This window comes from Lagenorhynchus albirostris, chromosome X (assembly GCF_949774975.1).
Source record: "Lagenorhynchus albirostris chromosome X, mLagAlb1.1, whole genome shotgun sequence".
NCBI classification, from domain to species: Eukaryota; Metazoa; Chordata; class Mammalia; order Artiodactyla; family Delphinidae; genus Lagenorhynchus; species Lagenorhynchus albirostris.
The window spans coordinates 60,263,533-60,284,781 of NC_083116.1; the positions used below are offsets into that span (position 1 = coordinate 60,263,533).

General features: G+C 32.9%; 1 protein-coding gene across 2 annotated transcripts in view; it reads left to right on the forward strand.

Annotated features, from left to right (window-relative positions):
- Nucleotides 1–21,249, forward strand: part of RPS6KA6 (ribosomal protein S6 kinase A6) — a 163,574-nt gene that overhangs the window by 89,179 nt on the left and 53,146 nt on the right. For both annotated transcript variants that reach the window (XM_060137183.1, XM_060137182.1), the window contains exons 7-16: nucleotides 4,993–5,099; nucleotides 5,393–5,430; nucleotides 12,502–12,644; nucleotides 15,252–15,322; nucleotides 15,557–15,645; nucleotides 16,663–16,721; nucleotides 18,412–18,514; nucleotides 19,159–19,289; nucleotides 19,730–19,852; nucleotides 20,383–20,472. In XM_060137183.1, the coding sequence (XP_059993166.1) occupies nucleotides 4,993–5,099; nucleotides 5,393–5,430; nucleotides 12,502–12,644; nucleotides 15,252–15,322; nucleotides 15,557–15,645; nucleotides 16,663–16,721; nucleotides 18,412–18,514; nucleotides 19,159–19,289; nucleotides 19,730–19,852; nucleotides 20,383–20,472 (954 nt within the window). The remainder of the gene's footprint in view (nucleotides 1–4,992; nucleotides 5,100–5,392; nucleotides 5,431–12,501; nucleotides 12,645–15,251; nucleotides 15,323–15,556; nucleotides 15,646–16,662; nucleotides 16,722–18,411; nucleotides 18,515–19,158; nucleotides 19,290–19,729; nucleotides 19,853–20,382; nucleotides 20,473–21,249) is intronic.

Below are 21,249 nucleotides of genomic sequence, written 5' to 3' on the forward strand. Positions count from 1 at the left end.
TCTGTGTGGAGGTAATAGGAACTATTCCTGGCCCTGTGTGAGTTCCATGGATTAGTCCCTCTAATACTTCCATTGGTTATTTTTCTGGCTCAGGTTTCCTCACTCACATGCGCTGAGCATTTCTCTGCTGAATACTTGAGAGAGACCATCTACATAACTCTACGGTTCTCTCTCTGTAATTCTCCCTTCTGTACTCTATCTTATGAATTCTGTCCTTCTTGTCTCCCCACTCTCTCAGCTCCATCTCATCAACTCAGGAGCCTTCCAGGCTCTGGCCTGACTTTGCCCTCCCTGCATTGCTGCTTAAGAACTCTTTCCAGGTAGTGAGCTAGGACAGTTGTATGGTTGTTTCCATCTCTCAATATTCACTGTCCTTTGTTGCGATGTCCAGTGTCTTGAAAAGTGTCATTTCATATATTTTGTCCTGTGTTTTAGTTGTTTCAGATGGGAGATTAAATCCTGTCTTTGTCTACCTCATTTTGTCTTGAAGTGGTAGTCTGGGAGTAGAATTTTAATTGGGTAATAGTGGTTCAACATTTCACTTCCATAATTAAAATATGAGAAAACTACTCTTGATTCTCAGAATTCTAGAACTTGCTGTGAGAAAGGAACAGTGTGATTCTGGGATGCTAGCTAGTGCTTAAGTGGCTAAAACCTGTCTCTCTGTCTGCCTCTACCTGTCTACCTCCAGTATAGAACATTCCATGCATGAACATAGACTGTGACCTTGGTATATTCTTTACTGTAAAACAGAGTTCAGTATGTGATGGGGTCTGTCTAGGACCCCCTTCCCAGTGGGTCTTTAAAGGACCTTATTAAAAGCTGGTTCCAAGACACAGAGGGACAATAGTATAACAAGTATTCATGATTTCTTGTGTTAGATTGTAGAAGCGTGAAGAATATGTTTGAGAAATTCTTACTTGTAGTCATTTCTAATTTTCTTTTAAACTCTTCAGACCTCCATTCTCGATGTGGGACTATCTAAACCCATACTAGCACAGAGATGCAGTCAGTAAGTTTTGATTCCTAAGTCTGGAATATTAGGTAAGAACAAGCATTTTAAATGCATTTCCCAAAAGACAATAAATTCGTATATTCATTGAACAGGCTGCTAAGAAATGATTTAATGGTTACTTCTATAGACAGCTTATTAATAAGTTTTTTATTGGTTATACTTCATGTGTATGTACAAAAAACTGCTATATCATCAAAAATGAGAACTTTATGCCTTAGAAAAAGACTTTTAAAAATACATTTTTGTATTTGTTAAAGAAATTTATAATGTATATCATATATATTTTAAAGGGAACAGCACCTCCCCAAATTTCTCTCCTCACAAACACACACACACACACACACACACACACTTCTTAGATCATACCATATTTTGCTAATGTCAAGAAAATACAATGAGATGAATGGCTGAGAATTATAAAACTTCCATTTCTTCCAGAATCAATTTGTAGACTTAACAAAATTTCAAACAAAGTCCCAATAGGAATTCTTGTTTGAATTGACAGATGATTCTATCAGCGTGTTTGGAAAAGTAAACAAGTGAAAAGAACTAAGACATTTTGAAAATAAAGAACACCATTTCCTTGCCCTACCTCTTGTTTAAAACTTTATAAAGCTACTGCTATAAGCAAACCATCACAGTATCAACACAAGATTAGAAACATACTGTATAGTCCAGGAATATTCTGGTATATATGACTTACCATATATTATTATAATAGAGGAAGAATCACAAGTTAATGGCAAAGAGATTGATTGTTCAGTAAACCGTATATGAGAAATTGGTTAGGAATTTCAGAAAAAAAACATTTTAAATTGTTATCACTACCACATACAAAGATAAATATTACTTACATTAAAGAGCTAAATCTGGAAAACTTCTCATGCTAAAAGAAAATGCAACTGAATGTGTAGTTGACTATTGAATGGAGGTCTCCTAAATCATTAAAATAATGAAGTAAAATCATACAGAAATTATATATAAATTTGACTACATAAAATTAAGAATTACTGAACATCAAAAACCAGCACAAAGTGGGGAAAATGTTTACAAATAATATGATGGAGGACTGACATTTTTAATATTTAAAGGGCTTGTACCAATTGAAAAAACAGTAAGTAAATAATGGAACATAGGCAAAAACATTGCTGATAATTCACTAAAAAAATGGAAAGGCCACTAGACATGGAAAATTATATAGCCTAAGAATCAGAACAATTGATTCCATTTTTATATATCAAATTAGAAAAGATATTTTAAAAGGATATATTCAATGCTATCATGGATGTGGTAAAACAAATGCTTTCATAAGCTGCTGATGGGAATGTAAGTTATTGTAACCCTTTGACAAATAATTTTGTTCTGTATGTCGAGAGTCTTGGACTATTTATTCTCCTTGACTGCCTAGTATTTGCTTTTTTATTTCTCAGAAATCCATTTTGGGGAAATAACCATAAATATCAAAAATATATATGCATTTACAGAGTTATTTATAATAGTGAAAAACTGGAAATAACCTAAATGAACATTAGGTAAATTATAGTAAATTAGTATGTTGAGATTGTACAGCTATTGAAAACTCTTTATTAATAAGTTAAAGATATAGAAGAATGCCTATAATATAATATTAAGTGGGGAAAAAGGAGGCCACTAAATAGTTTATGTAGTGTGATCTCAAATATGTTAAAACACACACCCTCATAGATACATACGTGAACGACTTGAAGAGCAGACAGAAAGACTAGCAGTCCTTACCTCACGGTGCTGGGGCTTTAGATGATTATTATTTAGGGGGAGACTCAGGATAATTAGTGAATAGAAAAACATTAATGGTAGTGAACCTGAAACTTAAAAAGTTGTAACATAACATATGGCAGAAGTGGCTTCTGGGGAAGAGGTAGTTCTTAGGGACAATTATTTCTGAGTTCAAATCCTGCCTGCTTCTTACTGTGTTTTTCTAGGCAAGTTACTTTATCACTCTGAGTCTCCATATGTAAGGTGGTGATAATACCTACCTCATAGGGTTGTTTAGAAGATTGTAATAACAGATTGTAATAACATAATGAAAAGTGGCTGGCACGTGATAGTTACTTAATAAGTTTCTTATTTGTGTCCATCATGAAGCTTTCCTCAGAGACAATTTCATGACAAGGTAATATGCTTGTCATAAACTGTAAACTAGGCAGTTTTCTTCTTTTAGCGTTTGAAAGACTTTTGTTTAGGGTTTTCTTATGTGTTAAATTTCCATGAACGTTTTGATTAGCCTTCCTCAGAAGTGAAATAGGTAACATCTGTTTTTCTTCTTAATAAAATACCAAGTGAAAATGATGTTCTTATACTTTTACCATTATAATATTCAAATGAATTCTCCTGAAACTTAGATAATGAACAATCATTGTTTTTCTATAGAACATTTTAAAAAGTGGGTATAATATCAAAATTTATCTTTCATTGTTCATTCTCAGAAATTTTACTAGTACCTGAGTCTGCATAATGTAATTCAGTGGCCATAATTCTAAGTGGGCAAGCCAGTTATAAGATTTTATGATATTTCATTAAAATTTTGAGTTTTCCTAATAATCTAGATATTTCTTTAATGAAAATAACCAATTTCTAGACAAGTTATTTGTTTTGCCAATTGGAAGCCCTTGATAAATCTTAACAATTACATCTAATGGTTGAGTAATGCCCAATTTTGTGTGTAAATTAACACTCACTTTTGAATGGATATAGACATAAACCTATAACAATAATACCTCATGGTTACACACATAGGATTTTACAATTTACAAAGTATTTTTCCCCACATAAACTAAGCTGACTCTTAAAACAACCTTGTTAAGTAGATGTAGCAGATACTATTATCCTTATTTTACAGATTTGGAAACTGAAGCCCCGAGGGCTAAGTGAAATGTCAAACATTACACTGCTAATTCTAATTCTAAGTCCAGTGCACTTTTCACTTCATCATAGCACCTCTGTTCCCAGGCAGAAAAAGATTGAGGAATTCAGTGCCTTTAAGCTCATGTATTCTACTAGCAGAAGAGTCTTGGAGCTACCCCTTAGGTCAGAGATTGGGTTTAGAACCGTGTTTAATATGAGTTACTAATTTGACAACTTTTGTTGGTATAATTGAAGCTTTAGGTTAGTAGAGCTGCTAAAAGCAAAATTCCTGAGAAGTGATAGTAGACAGTGAAAGAGAAAATAGTGGAAATAGTGGAATTACCAATGCTAAAACAAAATATCTAATATACTGCAAAGATCCTGAGAGCATCCCTATATAGTAGTGTACTAAATATAATAACCGAAGTATGACACTAACTCATTTTTAAAAAGGTAAATCCTGTGCAGTACATTCAGGGTAAAAAGATATGCAAGCTACATAATATGTTTTAGGAAGATCTACATTAAAATGTTGAAGAGAAGGATTTTTAAAAAAATTTTTCAGTATATTTTATTTTATTTATTTATTTTAATTTATTTATTTACTTTTATTTTTTGGCTGCATTGGGTCTTCGTTGCTGCATGCGGGCTTTCTCTAGTTGCAGTGAGCGAGGGCTACTCTTCGTTGTGGTGTGCAGGCTTCTCATTATGGTGGCTTCTCTTGTTGCAGAGCACGGGCTCTAGGCACGTGGGCTTCAGTAGCTGCAGCACATGGGGTCAGTAGTTGTGGCTTGAGGGCTTTAGAGCGCAGGATCAGTGGTTGTGGCGCACTGGCTTAGTTGCTCCGCGGCATGTGGGATCTTCTCGGACCAGGGCTCCAACCTGTTTCCCCTTCATTGGCAGGCGGGTTCTTAACCACTGCACCACCAGGGAAGTCTGAGAAGGATTCTTAAATAGTTTAGTTCCATCTATATACTTCTTTTATTTTCTTGTTTGCCTAGACTTGTCTGTTTACTGGTTTTTAAAGAAGAAATTTTAAATAAATTCAACATTAAAAAAAAAAGATCAAATGGTAAATTATTATTTTATTCTAGGTTCTGTTTACAGAGGAAGATGTGAAATTCTACCTCGCAGAACTGGCCCTTGCTTTGGATCATCTGCACCGATTAGGAATTGTATATAGAGACCTGAAGCCAGAAAAGTAAAGCTATATTGTCTTTATGTATCCCTGTTACCAGTATTTCTATAACTACTTTTTTCTCCATTAAGTCTTATATTTTAAAGATTATATGAAAATATACGTGAATTATGCAGTTATATGAAACTTACTTTAAAAAGTAATCTTCATAAGATACCCATTGATTTTAAATTAGTCATTTCAAAATTTTCCAGTATATCAAATAGATATTGACCTCTTTTATGATGATTTTTATGTAAATGTTTTATGTAAAAATATTTTATCCCACGTTGTTGAATGTGAATTTTGCTTTACAGCATTTTGCTTGATGAAATAGGACATATCAAGTTAACAGGTATGCAAATTTTCTCATTCTACCCTAAGCCTGTTTTATATTTTTTGTTATTTTAATATATATATTTGTCTAAGCCTGTTTTTTTCCCTCTTTCTTGATTTAATTTGCATTTTGTTTATTTCTTTGGTGAACTAAAATTCATTTAAAGGGTGGATAAGATAACTCTCAGTATGCTCTAATTGTAATACCAAAAAATTATATGGTAGAGTCACTGTCCTCATTAAGAAATGACATTTGGTTTTCTAGGAAAAATCACATCATTTTTGTTTCAGTCTAGGCTGAAAGATTTATCATAAGTAGTTATCACAGTTGAAATATAGTGAATTATAAACTTCTGAACCAAGTGTTTCATAATAAGAGGTTCATTTTATTCTTTCTTTTGTAAAAACACATTTTATTTTACTTTATTTTGAATGTTGAGTGTTTACTGTATGTGAAACACTGATAATTTTCACAGGACCTTTAGGCATAAGGTATCCTTATTATACCATTAAAAAAAACCTTTACTTTTAAAATAATTATAGACTCACAATAAGTTGCAAAAACAGTACCAAGAGGTCCTGTGTATCGTCACCCAGCTTCCCCCAATGGTGACACTTTACAAAATTACAGTGCATTATCAAACCCAGGAAATTGATAGGTACAGTTACAACTAACTAGACTATATACTTTACTTGAATTTCACCAGTTTTTGCACATATTCTTTTTTTGTTTGTCTTTGTGTATATCTCCATGACATTTTATTCACATATGTAGAGTCAAATACCATCACCACAATCAATAATCAAAACTGATCTATAACCACAAAAGAACTCTCCTGTGCTGCCCATTTATAGTCACCCTTCCCACCTTCCCTAAATCCTGGCAACCACTTATCTGTTCTATATCTCTAAGTTTGTTATTTTAAGAATATGATATAAATAGAACTGTATAGTAGTCACACACCTGAACATTTATCCTAGAGAAATAAATACTTACATGCACACAAAAAACCTAAACATGAATTTTCATAGCAGCTCTGTTTGTAATAGCCCAAGGCTGGAAATGTCCCAAATGTCCTTCAGAGAGTGAATGGATAAACAAACTGTGATACATCTATGCAATGGAATACTACCCAGCAATAAAAAGGAAATAACTCTTGATATATACAGCAACTTGGATGGACTCAAGGGCATTGTGCTGAGTGAGCCAATCTCAAAAGGTCACTTATGTTTTAAATAGATAGTAAATTCTGTATTTAATTATCAGAATGTTAAAACAGAGATAAAATGAAGATGTGGGCTTTACAGAGAATTTTGGACCAGTACACTTTAAAGGTAAGTTGCTTTAAATTCCTAAGTATACTTCTTCAATGTAAAAATAAAGTATAAAGTTGTTAACTTGAAAGCTCAAGTAAATGTGACAAAGTTCAAGTAAAGTTTAGTAAATCTTTTTTTGATTCATAGCCTGATTCTCTTTCTACTATATGAAAGAAGCAAAGCAGATTTAAAGAGATTCAAAGAGGATAAGGAAGAGAAATATGAAGAGAACAGTAGAGTTTTGAAATTTTATATAATACATAATTTTTATTTTACAACAGTCAATCTTTAGTTGCAATGCTAATTAGAATTTAATTCTTTTCATTTTTCTTAATAAGTTATGCCTGTTTTGTCATGGGTGAGGAAGAAAGGTGGGGAAAGAGTAGAATAAATTCTACCTATATCTCTCTTCTACATTAAGGTTAATTGGGTGAATAATGATGTCAACTTGTTTTATATTTAGTCTTATAATATGAATTCTGCTTTTACACCTTTTGGACTTAAACGGGCTGAGGAGTAAAGAGTAGTTAGAATCAATGTTAATTTATAAGCAAGGGACACAAGGCTTGTGACAGGAAGAAACTGTGATTTATATATATTTTTAAACAATTTAATCTATTTTCCTTTAAAGTGACACCAATATTTCTTTAAAGAAAGTACACAATGATAAATATTAGATAATTTACAGTTTCATGATCATAACAGAATTCAAAGTCTTGTAATGAATAATAAATTTATGGATGTAACCTCACAACATTCCAGTAAGGTTGGTTAAAGTGTGACCATTCATAGCAAGTGTTTTAAGACATTTCATTTTTTTTCATTCTTTCCTTTAATTTCTTTTTATTTTTATACTTCCTTTCTTTTTCTTTATTTTCTTTTTCTTCCTTTCTTGCTTTCTTACCTGCTGTGCCTTTTTCCTCCTTCCTTTCCTTCCTTTTTTCCCTCCTTCTCTTCCTATCTCCTTCCTTCCATTTTGAATACTATCATCGAGTACTATTTGCTCGATGAACTATGGTTATTCTTTTGGTTTATTTGGTGAACTATGTTATTCATTTCTATCACAGCCTGTGGAATTTGTAGAGGAAGCACAGGTCACATTGGCATCTTTTTAGAAGCAGACAGAAAGATTCCATAGCTGTCTCTTCCTGAGTTCAGTTTTCCTTGTTCAAGTTTGCATGCTTTGGCTGGTCTGGTAAATGTGCTAAGTCATGTGTAGTACTTTCAGTGAGCCCTTAGGGTTCTCATTTTAGGCAAAGGATCTAATTTCTCTGAGACATTAACTCAATTAACAACACAGCCCTGTAAATGAAAAGGCAGGAGAGACCAGAACTGGGAATCAGGTGTGAGGAGAGGGTGCTATGGATGTGGAGGGTCAGGGCATTTGGACAAGGATGGATGTAAGAGTATCACAAACCTGGGTGGGAAAGGGAATCTGGAGTCTCCAGAATCACTTCTGAGGGACATAATTCAGAAGTAATTTTTATAAAGAGAGGGAAGATAAAATATGCAGTGTCAGAAATTAAATCACACAGTACTTGAGCTGAATATTTAAGAAAAAAATGTATACATAAGAAAATAGTTTTAAGTAATTTTTATGGCTATCTGAAAATTAGGCACTGAAATTACTTTTACATATAGTAGATACTCATAAAAGTGTTGTGTTTTGGACATGCTTTTAAAATTTAACGTCTTTAAAAGAGTCATATAAGGAAACAAAGGTATATCTCACCCCCCCCCACCAAAAACCCTTTATATAGCTGATTTCTACATTTTCTTTTCAAATTAGTGTTTTGGAAAAAACACTGATTAACATATGTCTTATTTAATCTTGTAGCTAACTCTTATTATTGTAAAAATTTTTGTCCGTTGATTGCTGAGCAAATTCTAGTGTTAAATGTCAGTTTTGTCAGAAATAGTACAGCAAAGGACCTTTATGGAGTGGTGTAATCTCTGAAAGGTAACAGAGGATAAGAAAATTCTCTTCCCCTCTTCCTTCTCTGTGGACTGGCCAAAGAAGCCAGTGTTCTTCTCTACAAGGTATGTTGTTATATTCAGCTGAACTGACCTCAGAGACTAGGTTTCATTAAATTTAATTTTGAAATGGAATTGCAGAGTTTAAAAGCCTTAAAATGTGGAGAAAGAGCATAGTACATTGAAAAGATTTTTTAAAATTATGCTGAAAATCATAATGCATTCAGTTATTATACAAGAATAAGTAATTTTTAAATGAAAATATTGATTATGGTTAAAAAATCAGTTTCAAGGGGTCCTAAAATTAAGTATTAATATTGTATTTTATTTTAAAAGAGAATTATAGGGCTTATAATTTTTTCATTTATAGAATTAAGGTATAATTTACATAGAGTAAAACTCATTGTTCTTGTGATAATGGAACTAATTTGTATCTTGACTGCATCATTGTCATTATTGTGGTTGTGATGTTGTAATATAGCTTTGTAAGATAATACCATGGGGGAGACTGGCTAAAGGGTAAATGGGATCTCTGTAGTATTTCACATAATTGCGTGTGAGTCTACAGTTGCCTCAAAATACAAAAGTTTATTTTTTAAAGTTACTTTTTTGTGTATAGTTCTGCAAACTTTGACAAGTGCATACAGTCAGCATCAAGATATAAAACAGTTCCCTCACCCCCCAGAATTTTCCCATTATAAATCAATTCTCCCTTTACCCCTTGACAACCACCAATCTGCTTTCTGGTCCTATGGTTTTGCCTTTTCCACAAAATAATATAAATAGGAAGACAGTATATAGTCTTTTGAATCTGGCTTTATTTATTTAGTATGCATTTGAGATTCATCTATATTGTTGTGTGTATCAGTAATTTCTTTTTTTATTGCTGAGTAGTATTCCATTTTATGATGGTACCATGGTTTGTTTATCCAATCCCCAATTAAAGGGCTTTTGGGTTGTTTCCTGTTTTTGACAGTGACAAATAAAGCAACTAGAAACATTTTTGTACAGGTTTTATGTGAACGTAATTTTTTATTTCACATCAGTAAATACCCAAGTGGTGGGATTGGTTGATCATATGGGAAGTGTGTGTTTAACTTAATGAGAAACCTCCAAACTGTTTTCCAAAGTGCTTGTACCATTTTGCATACCCATCAGCGATGTATGAGAGTTCCAGTTGCTCTGCATCCGTGCCATTACTTGGTATTGTCAGTATTTTTTTATTTTAGCTCTAGTAAAAGGCATAGAGTAGTACCTCACTGTGATTTTATTTTGCATTTCCCTAACAAATGATGACATTGAGCATCTTTTCATGTATTTCTTTGGAGAAGTGTCTGTTCAGGTTTTTTTGTCCATTAAAAAAATTGGGTTGTTTGTTTTCTTATTACTGAATTTGAGTTTTTAAAAATATACTCTGAATACAAGTCCTTTATATGATATGTGATTTTCAAATATTTTCTCCCAGTCTCTAGTTTCTTTTTGATTTTCTGAACAATATATTTTGAAGAGCACTTTTTGACTTTGATAAAATCCAGTTATCAACTTTTTCTTTTATGTATTATACTTTTTAAAATATATATATTTATTTTATTTATTTATTTTTGGCTGCATTGGGTCTTTGTTGCTGCATCCAGGCTTTCTCTAGTTGCGGCAAGCGGGGGCTACTCTTCGTTGCATTGCATGGGCTTCCATTGCAGTGTCTTCTCTTGTTGCAGATCACGGGCTCTAGGCGCACGGGCTTCAGTAGTTGTAGCATGTGGGCTTCAGTAGTTGTGGCTCACGGGCTCTAGAGCGCAGGCTCTGTAGTTGTGGCGCACAGACTTAGTTGCTCCTCAGCATGTGGGATCTTACCGGACCAGCGCTCGAACTCATGTCCCCTGCATTGGCAGGCAGATTCTTAACCACTGCACCACCAGGGAAGCCCTGGATTATACTTTTGATGTTGTATCTAAGAAATCTTTGCCTAACCCAAGCTCACAAAGATTTTATCCTGTATTTCTTTTGGAAATTTTGTAGTTTTAGGTTTTACACTTAGGTCTATTATTCATTTTGAATTAATGTTTGTTTATGACGTATGGTATGAGGACGGATTTTTGTATATCAATATTCTGTTATTCTGGCACCATTTGTTGAAAAGACTGACCTTTTCTCCATGGAATTGCTTTTACATCTTTGTCAGAAATCAGTTGGCTATATATATAGCCAGTTCTGTTATAATGCAACACATATGATCTTAAAAATCACTGTACTATGCATAATTGCATAGTAAAAAATATGACTTATGGAGAAAATGGTGTTCGGGGTTTAACACTAAAATATATAACCAGTGACACATTAAAGAAAGATAGGAGGCTGTTAAAAATAATGGCATTGTTTTATATGTTCTAACTGATTAAGAATAGATAAATACTACAATAAATATGGTACCTTACCTTGAAAAAATCCTGAAATTTGCTTGTATAATTGGCATCAGAAAGGTTGCAGTTTGTAAGTTATTGTGAAGTAGTGGGAGGTAAATTATCTGGAATTGGGAGTTCTAATACTACAGGTGAACAGAAGTGGCTTGTAACACACATGATGTGCTGAAATAGCTGGTAGATATTTGACGTGTGTGCATGTATGTATTTCTGCTTGGCTCAGTTCAACTAGGTGCAGTTTTCTAGTGTTTCACCTATTATTTCTTGTGGGCAAAATTGCACATAAACCAAGCTGAAATTTGAAATTCATGTTATATTCGCCAAGCAAACTCTAGTGTTAAATGTCAGTTTTGTCAGAAAAGTACAGCAAAGGACATTTGTGGAGTGGTATAAATCTCTGAAAGGTAACAATAAGGTATCAATCGCATTGGAACAAATTTGCAGTTTTAAAACAAGAATAGCAGAGCGACTGTATATGTCAGTCTATTCTTGGACGCTGTTTTGTTGCATTCATATATGTATGTGTGTGTGTAGTCTTTCTCCAGTACAACGCTGTCTTGATTACTATAGCTTTATAGTAAGTATTGAAGTCAGGTAGTGTGAGTCCTTGAATTTTCCTTTTTTATTCAGAATTGTTTTGGCTATTCTATTTACTTTGTCTTTTTATATAAATTTTAAATTCAGCTTGTTGATTTTTACAGAAGAAATCTTGCTGGGATTTTTATTAATGTTTCATTGACTCTGTAGATCAGTTTAGGGAGAATTGACATCTTTAACAACATTGAATCTTCCAAATCATGACCAGTATCTCTCTCCATTTACTTAGATCTACTCTGATTCCTTTCATTGATGTTTATAGTTTTCAGCATGCAGATCTTGTATATGCATTCTTTGTATATTTATACCTGTGGATTTCATGAGGGTTTTTTGGTGATGTTATAAATAGTACTTTTAAAATTTCACCTTTCAATTTTTTATCTCTGGTATATAGAAATAAGATTGATTTTTATATATTAGTACCTTTAGCTCTTCTAAGACCATAAAACAAAGTGGAAGTTCACCAAAACCAAAGCAAAATTTGCTTTCCTAATATTTTAAAAAGTGCAAATTACTATCATTTTTTGTCTTAGTCTGTTTTAAAAATTAGATCACTATGACAGTGTTGATTTAATTTAATTGTCCTTTCAAAATTGTTGAATCATATTCCTGTATAGACATGAAAACATGTATTTTGAGGATGAGGTTTAACTGAGGTAAGGAGCTTTCTTAATGGTAATCGTAGGCCATCATGAGTAGGTTTAATTCATCGTTTAGTTTCTTTTGGTATTTTCTATTTTCTGAAGATCTTCAGATATGTTTTTTGTGTAATATTGTTATTATAGATTTTGGACTCAGCAAAGAATCAGTAGATCAGGAGAAGAAGGCCTACTCATTTTGTGGTACAGTGGAGTATATGGCGCCTGAAGTAGTAAATAGAAGAGGTCATTCCCAGAGTGCTGATTGGTGGTCATATGGTGTCCTTATGGTAAGTAGTGTTTTTTTTTAATTATGCCAATATACAATTAGTATTGTTTAGAATTTTAATCTGAGTGTTGGGATGTGTTGGGTGAGAATAGGGTTCTCAAGTTCATGACTGTTAAAAAACTTGATTGGCTAGCTGTTATACAATAAAAATTAGGGTTTTGGTGTTCTGATTTCTTTTAGTTGCTAGATTAAAAGGTAAATGGCAGCATTCTTTTACAAGTTATTCAAATTTAAAACTTAGATAAAGGCCTACCAGATTTTAGATTTCAGAATACTGTGTTTAGTAGTTACATGGTATTTTAACTAGGTATCACAGAATTTAGCACCTTATGGTATATTATCTTATTGTCACATTTTTTCAAGCATGTCCCTAGAAAGATTGTAAACCTCTTAAGGAGGGCAATCCTGTCTTCTACTACTTATAATCTCCCACAGTATCTAGCATAATGAGCATATGGACTGACTGATTTGGCATAAGATTAAGCATAGAATTTGTAGTATTAAGTAGGGTGATAAGTGAATAGCTGTTGAATCAGATACAATTTGCTCTAGAAGCCTGATAATCCATTTTTGCCTCTTTATCACTGAATTACCGTATGATGTATCAATATATTAAGTGGCTATTATAAGCCTGGGATTTGGTAAGGGCAGTGGGGTGGGAACAGATAGAAGTACAATATTTGGCATTTTCCATGACCTAAGAAAGCATGCTATCTGGTTGGGGAAACAAATGGAATAGCTAAATAAACTGCCTGGAAATACCTTAGAAGTTCAGGCAAGAATTCATATAAGTTGATGTAAGAAAAGCGGAGGAGATAGAACTTAAATTAAGCCCTAAAGAATGGATAAAATTCAAATAGCTGTGTGTCAAGAAGAATAGTATTGTGATAGTATTAGGAAAGACCTGGAGAACCAGTTTGACTAGAGTAGTAGTGGAGAATGAGGGTGAAGGTGGAGGAAATGAGGCTATAAGCCTATAAGGATTTGCACGCAATTCTCTGGGTGGTTGGAAACTTTTGTAGATTCTTGAACACGACAGTAATTAGAGAAAAAATGTATTTTAGGAAAATTAGCCTTGGTAGCATTATATAAATGGCTTGCAAATGGAGGAAACTGAAAGTAGGGAGACCAAGAAGTTCTCCTTTGAAGACAGTTGTAAGATTATAGAATGAAAAAAAGGAGATCTTAAAGACATTTCAAGGTAAGAAGTGGCTGACCTTAGTAACAGATTAAATGCCACAGATGAAGCAGAGGGGAAAGGTCAAAGATAGAGATACCTCTAAAAACTTCAGGGGATCGAAAGAAAGGTAGTTCAATAGAAAAGAGATAGCTTGGAAGGACAGATGATTTTGAAAGTGGGGATATAATTTATTTTTAACACGTTGCATAGGTTACTGTGGGTTAGTGTTTAACCCCTTGATAATAATGAATTAGGAGAGGGCAGTGGAGAGAGCATCAGAATCATCTGAAGACCTTAAAAAACAACAACAACAACAACAACAGCAACAACAAAAAATTACTCTGCCAGCCAGCATATAGTTTATTTGAGGGGAAGGTGTGATTCCAATGTACTATCCTTCTCTTTTTCTTTTTGTTCTTGCCTTTCCACCTCTTATTCCTCCAGTCCCCAGGAGAGAACCATTATTTTAGGTTTGGGGGCAGGGGACTGGAGCTTGAGAGAGATGATCCCCATACACCATACTTCCCTTCGTCTTCATTCCCTTTCTATGACTCCTACCCCTATCTCTTCAGGCTCCAGTTGAGAACCATTACTTTAGATTTGGAAGGGAAAACTGGGGATTGAGAGAGATTGAAACTGGAATCGATTTGAGAGTCATCAGTCATCAGGAGAGAGTTGAATGCATAAGCTAACTAAGGTTGTAAGTTCAAATAAATGAACAGAGGACTGAGGCCAAAGCCATTTTTGAATCTAAGCTTAAGATTTAAATATTAGGGATATGAAAACGTTTCTCTCTAGTGAGCTATAATGGTCTTCATTTTCAGACCTACTTTTTCTTTTAAATATGATTATTTAATGTTCTAGTTATCCACATTTCAATTAACTCCCTTAGGGAAAAAGTTTTCATTATGCTGTGTACAACTGTCTCAAATTAAAATACATATATCAGTGTGTGGTGTGTGTATCTGTGTGTGTAGCTTCTTGTTTGGTTCCTTTTTTTTTTCGTAAAGAGAGCAAAGGGAATGAGAATGATTATCTTTCTTGAGCATGTATGAATTTGAAATGGCTCAGTACTTATTTTTGCTTTTCTTTCACTGTTAAATGTTTGCTTTAAAAGCTTATCTTTGTTTTAAAAGAAAATGCCTTGTGTCTATTTCCACATTGCTTTGGTTTGAGGAATTTAGGATTGAAAAAATGGTTGGTTACATTTGCTACAAATCACCTCTCATTTGGCCTATATACTGTGGGGTACCAGAGGTGTATTTCCTTAAGTGACCTAGTTTTCTGGTCCTGTTTTGACCTACTATCATGTAGATTCTGCATGATTTGATGATCATGTATTACAAGTCTCATTTTTTTTCCTGAAGAATTTCATTGTAAATTCTAAGTTTTACTAAGTTGACTTGTGGTATTTTTTGTTTGTTTTAGTTTGAAATGCTTACTGGTACTCTGCCATTTCAAGGTAAAGACAGAAATGAGACCATGAATATGATATTAAAGTAAGTGTAAACATTTTTTTTTCTTTTGGGAAAAATTCCTTGCTTTCAGTTTTGAGAAACTTGTTATGGTTTTCATTTGACACAAAAGAACATTTTTCACTGTCTCATTCCCTTCCACCGTATAGGGGACATTATTTGCCATTGTGATAGCATTCTTTAAAATTATTTTTGGGATTTATAAATTTAGAAGTATGGCTAGATTTAAATGAAATTTTCTGAAATCCTCTTTTCCAGAGCAAAACTTGGAATGCCGCAGTTTCTTAGTGCTGAAGCACAAAGTCTTCTAAGGATGTTATTCAAAAGGAATCCAGCAAATAGATTGGGTATTATTTATTTTCTTAGCTTTTATAACAATATACTACATGCTTTGGGAGAATAATTATGACTTTATGTTTTCTGGCCTAAGTTCGTTTACTACTGTTAAGTGTTTATACGTAGAATTCTATGTTTTATGTATGCAAAGATTCCAGTAAACTCTGTTATACCCATCATTAAAAATGGAATGGTCTAGTTATTCAGAACTTATATTTAATATATATCATTATATCATATGAATGTCTCTTTTGACATAATTCACAGAGTTCTCCCTTCTATAGGTAATCCTTTTAGATATTTGAAGATAATTATTTTGTCCCTTCCAATATTCATCAAGATAAATGTTATGTTTCCATAACTGCTCATTATTTGGCTACTTTCTAGTAGCCTTTCCCTGGATCCAAATGTGATCCTATTATCCTGTTTATGTCCATGTGTTAAAATTTCGATGCCACTTTATTCATTGCATTTTTAATTTGGCCTATAGATATGAGATCATAAATTGAATTATGAAGAAAATGAAGGGGCTTCCCTGGTGGCGCAGTGGTTGAGAGTCCGCCTGCCAATGCAGGGGACACGGGTTCGTGCCCCAGTCCGGGAAGATACCACATGCCATGGAGCAGCTGGGCCCGTGAGCCATGGCCGCTGAGCCTGCACGTCCAGAGCCTGTGCTCCATAACGGGAGAGGCCACAACAGTGAGAGGCCGGTGTACCGCAAAAAAAAAAAAAAATGAAAATGAAAATTGCTTAAATTTTAATGCTATGTTAGACATGATTTTTATTTGATTCAGAAGGTATTTTAGTATTTCATGATACCCTATGTGCTTCAGCATGAACATCAACTTTTTTTTTATTATATTGAATTCAGAGGACCAATTAATAAAACATAAGATAAGAAATTGTAAACTTTTCACTTCAAGGAATCTATGAAATGTGTGTACTCCTATTTACAGATAATAGCCTGGAAGCCAGGTAAGCAGATTAAAAAATTCAGACTGGTAAAAACATTCTTTCCATTTTTATAGGTTCAGAAGGAGTTGACGAAATCAAAAGACATCTTTTTTTTGCAAATATTGACTGGAATGTAAGTTCAGTAGCAAGTTCGTTACTGAGTACCTTTAATAAAAGCAAAAACTCAAGAGTAAATGGTAATATATGGACTTTGCTGATGAACTTAATCCATTTGTTTTATTTTTAGTATGAGATTTTATTTACAGGTGTAGCATTTCATGCAATTACCTTGAACCAGTAGATGTGTGGATGATATGTAGTAAATTTTTGTTGCTCATTTGTCTTACCTGTTAAATATGGTTAATATTCTCCCCTATTCTAGGTTGGGGAATGTGGGGGGAAGAAGAGAAAGGAGAAGGGGGATGAATCATAGGACAGATTCTTATAGAAAAATGAATTCTAAAGAATCTAAGATGTTATTTGATTTCGAATGGTTCTTTGTCATGTATTAGAACAAATTTAATTTGTTAAGAAGTGAAAATCTTTGTATATAGGTATTTTACTAAATTTTGAGAGAACATGAAAACAGAAACATTGTGAAATTCTGCAAAGTCATGTATTAAATTTTTTTAAGTTGCAACTCCCAGACTAATGAGCTTTTCTTAGAAAAGCTCACTTTTTATTGTTGTTTACAACTCAGCTTTATGTATTTTATGTACTATTAATCATCATAGGTAAGTGTTTTTGATTATTTAATTCTGGCACTGGTATTGAAAATTATCCCTAAAGAAAAAGTGTCTCTTTTGGTTTCTAAGGCAGAGGTAGAGAGCCACTAGTCACTGACCAAATTATTATTTCTTCTGGCTTGTAGAACAGGTTTCAGAAGTTAATATTTTGATTTAGTTTTTATAGTTGTAAAACTGCAACACATTAATAGTATTAATAACCTGAAAGGCCACACAGTGAACATACTGCATGGGAGTCTGCCCTTTGTCACATCTGTGTGCATCCCTCTTTCGGTGTCCTTGCATTCCCTTGTCATTTTTTTCTAATGCTTCTCTGCTCTTCCTTTTTCTTTAACTAGAAAAACTAGAAATGATTTTTCCATTATTTTTATATCTAAACAGTTTGTTTATTCTTCTTAAATAATAAGAGTGGAATGTGTACATGTTTAAATAAATGAAAATTACTTTAAAGTAATCCTCTATTAATTTTCCCTCACTGTGAGACTGTGAGCTTTTAAAAAAGTAGATTTCCAAAAAATAGTTATGTTGTAAGATATTTTATATGTCTTTCCAAAACATAAATTTTAGGAAGTTAGATTGTTAGACAAGTTTCAATTTTTGAATTCTATAAAAAGAGCTCTAATCAGTGCATCTAATACATATTATTATGTGAAAACAAAATAGGTATAATGCATATTTCTTGGAGTTAGACTAATTATTAATTTTGATATCCTAGAATGTTATTAGTTATTTCTGCATGGTAACATTGTGATATGTTCTGTATGGTTATTTTACCAGTGAGAATTCAAGTCAGTTTTTGAAATCCAAAACTGAACAGAATTATTCCTCGTGAATGCAACCTGTGGCATTGCTGCTGTGTTTCTTGGTCTCATTTGATTCTGTACATTATCTCTCAAGTTTAGATGATACACAGAATTTGGTTAACAGGTTAGAATTTGGTTAACAGGTATCTGAAGCCTGTTGAAATTTCATTTATGAAATTGTGAGTCTTCTGTTAAGGACTGTGAATATCATGTTCTGCTTTAATAATTTTTCAAGTATTAATACATTTCTGTGTTATTCTGTTATTTCTTCTAGAAATTATATAAGAGAGAAGTTCAGCCTCCTTTCAAACCGGCTTCTGGAAAACCAGATGATACTTTTTGTTTTGATCCTGAATTTACTGCAAAAACACCTAAAGGTAATGCATGTTTATGTGTAACATAAGGGCTTTTATTCAGTTAGATGGTTAAAAAAGTAAACTAGCTTCTTAGGTAAAAACTAAAAGAATTGTAAGTTTGCAGAGGGTGGTTTGCCCTGTGTGGAAGTGTGGATCCTATATACAGCATTGCTTGGACACCTTTCAAACAGAGGCTTTACATGGGAAGTATTTACTAGGGAAGCAGAGACTAGAGCAAAGGGTGAACGTTTTCTTTTTTTCTTACTTTAAAAGTTTTTTGACATGCTAATGCATTAAAGGATGGGGATAAGAGGTAAGATATGAGATATATCACTCTGACTCTTATAGTTTACAATTTAATGAGGTTTACTTTTATTGGCATCTGTTTCATACATTCATCAACAAATATTGAATACCTACTATGTACTTAGTACTATGTACTAAGCAGTGACAGTGTAGAAGTGAACAGAACAGACAAAAATTATAATCTACATGGAGCTTGCATAATAGTATGGGGAAACAGATAATATAAAATAAATCAAATACCTAATATAGTATGTCTGATGATAACATTTAATGGTTTCCTTTATATTCAAAGAAATGTTCACATTTCATATCATAAAATTCTGTGTAGTTCTAATTAAATATAATTATTTGGACATTAGATTCTCCTGGTTTGCCAGCTAGTGCTAATGCTCATCAACTCTTCAAAGGATTCAGCTTTGTTGCAACTTCTATTGCAGAAGAATACAAAATCACTCCAATCACAAGTGCAAATGTATTACCAATTGTTCAGGTAAATTCCACTTAGATTATTCAGATTGGGGATAATTATTTCTTTCAGTTATTGCTAATGGATTTACAGTGGTTTTTAAGTGATTTTCAACTGCTTCATTTATCTCTGTATAATGAATTAAAGATGTCTCCATATGTTTTGGAAAAAAGCAGACAGTAGTAACCTTTAATTATATTTATGTGATCTCTTTTGGCAAGAAAATGTAATGGGTGATGTATTAGCTAGTTGATTTAATTATCGTATTGGCTTTGGGGATCTAGAAAGTCTACAATTTAGGATCAGTTCAGAATCTGTGTAAACCATTTATAAATACTGATAAAACTTCTCTAGAATTATTCTTGATTTTTAAAAGATTTAAGAAGAATGTATACTTAGGAGAGAAGATAAAAAATGTGAAACCATATCATTCTATTTTGTATTTTACTTTTTAACAAAAACAGATAAATGGAAATGCTGCACAATTTGGTGAAGCGTATGAATTGAAAGAGGATATTGGTGTTGGCTCCTATTCTGTTTGCAAACGATGCATACACACTGCTACCAACATGGAATTTGCAGTGAAGGTATTGTCTCTGAGGCTAACTTTTTTTTGTTTGTTTTATATGTGTAAGTTAAATTGCAGGTCAACTGACAGACAGTTTTTCAGTGGAGCAAGTGGAGAAAGCAAAGATAAAATGATGAGGAAAACCTCTTAAGACTTAATATTTTCATTTTGAATTTCTTTCCAAGACTTTATTTTGTTCAATAAAAAAAGACTTATTTTGGAGGAACAGTGTGTTTCATGAATGTCTTGCTTTTGAATAATTTTATTTTAATGTAGTATGTTAAGATTGAGCAATTGTGACAATTACTGTCACATTTAGATCAAATTATCAGTATAGTTTTAGTTAGATGGAATATAATGTTGAAGAAAGTGCTCTGTTTTTTATTGTTTCAGTTATAGGAAATTTTTAAATATTAAAATAATGTGAGACAAACATTACTCTGGAGTTTTATTATTTGCTTGAAAATATAACCAAATTTAAATTATGTCATTCATTTTTAGACAAAGAAAATATTTTTCCTCTGAGATTTTTCTTGTCTTATTTCTTAGATCATTGACAAAAGTAAAAGAGACCCCTCAGAAGAAATTGAAATTTTGATGCGCTATGGACAACACCCTAACATTATCACTTTAAAGGATGTAGGTATTTAAAATCTGTGTATCAGCTAAGCTAATGAAGTTATGACTTGGCACTTTATTTTCTTATTGAAACTTTTCATGTCCATGGTATGTTTACTTTCATGCCACAAAATCTTAAGACTCTTAAATTTGCCACTTCAGTTCTTCTTTTTCCCCTGATGATTTTATACTACTACCCTTCTTATAAAACGTCAGAAAGGAACTATGACGGTTGGTAAATGAGAGTGTCCTGATTACTTGAATGTATTCTAGCTGTTAACTAGTTAACATTATCACCAGCAACATTTATTATTCTCTAGTACTACAAGTATAGAAGATACAGGAGATTGGGAATCTGCCAAATTCTAGGAGATTTTACTTTCTTGATTGTACAGCAATTGGCTGTAGCACTGTGTATTGTTGCTTGGCTGAAATAGTATTAGTCTACTTTTTTAAAAGTGAACATATGACTCATAGTAATAGATGTTACTGAATGCTGACTTTTCATGTAAAGAAAATAATGCTCTTTCCTCTGTAGAAAAGGCAGACAATAAACCATCACCTTGATCAGTTTGTTTCAGATAATATGATATACATTTTGATTTATAATCCTTAAATAGTATTTTATATATATGTAAATGTATGTATGTGTGTGGATAGATAGATATATGTCTACACATATGTGTTTGTATGTGTAGATGTAGATATCACGTGCTCTGAATAAAAGGGTGTACATATTTTTAATATATTCTCCTTGATATAGTATTTGAATTCAACAAATATTTAAGACACCATGTC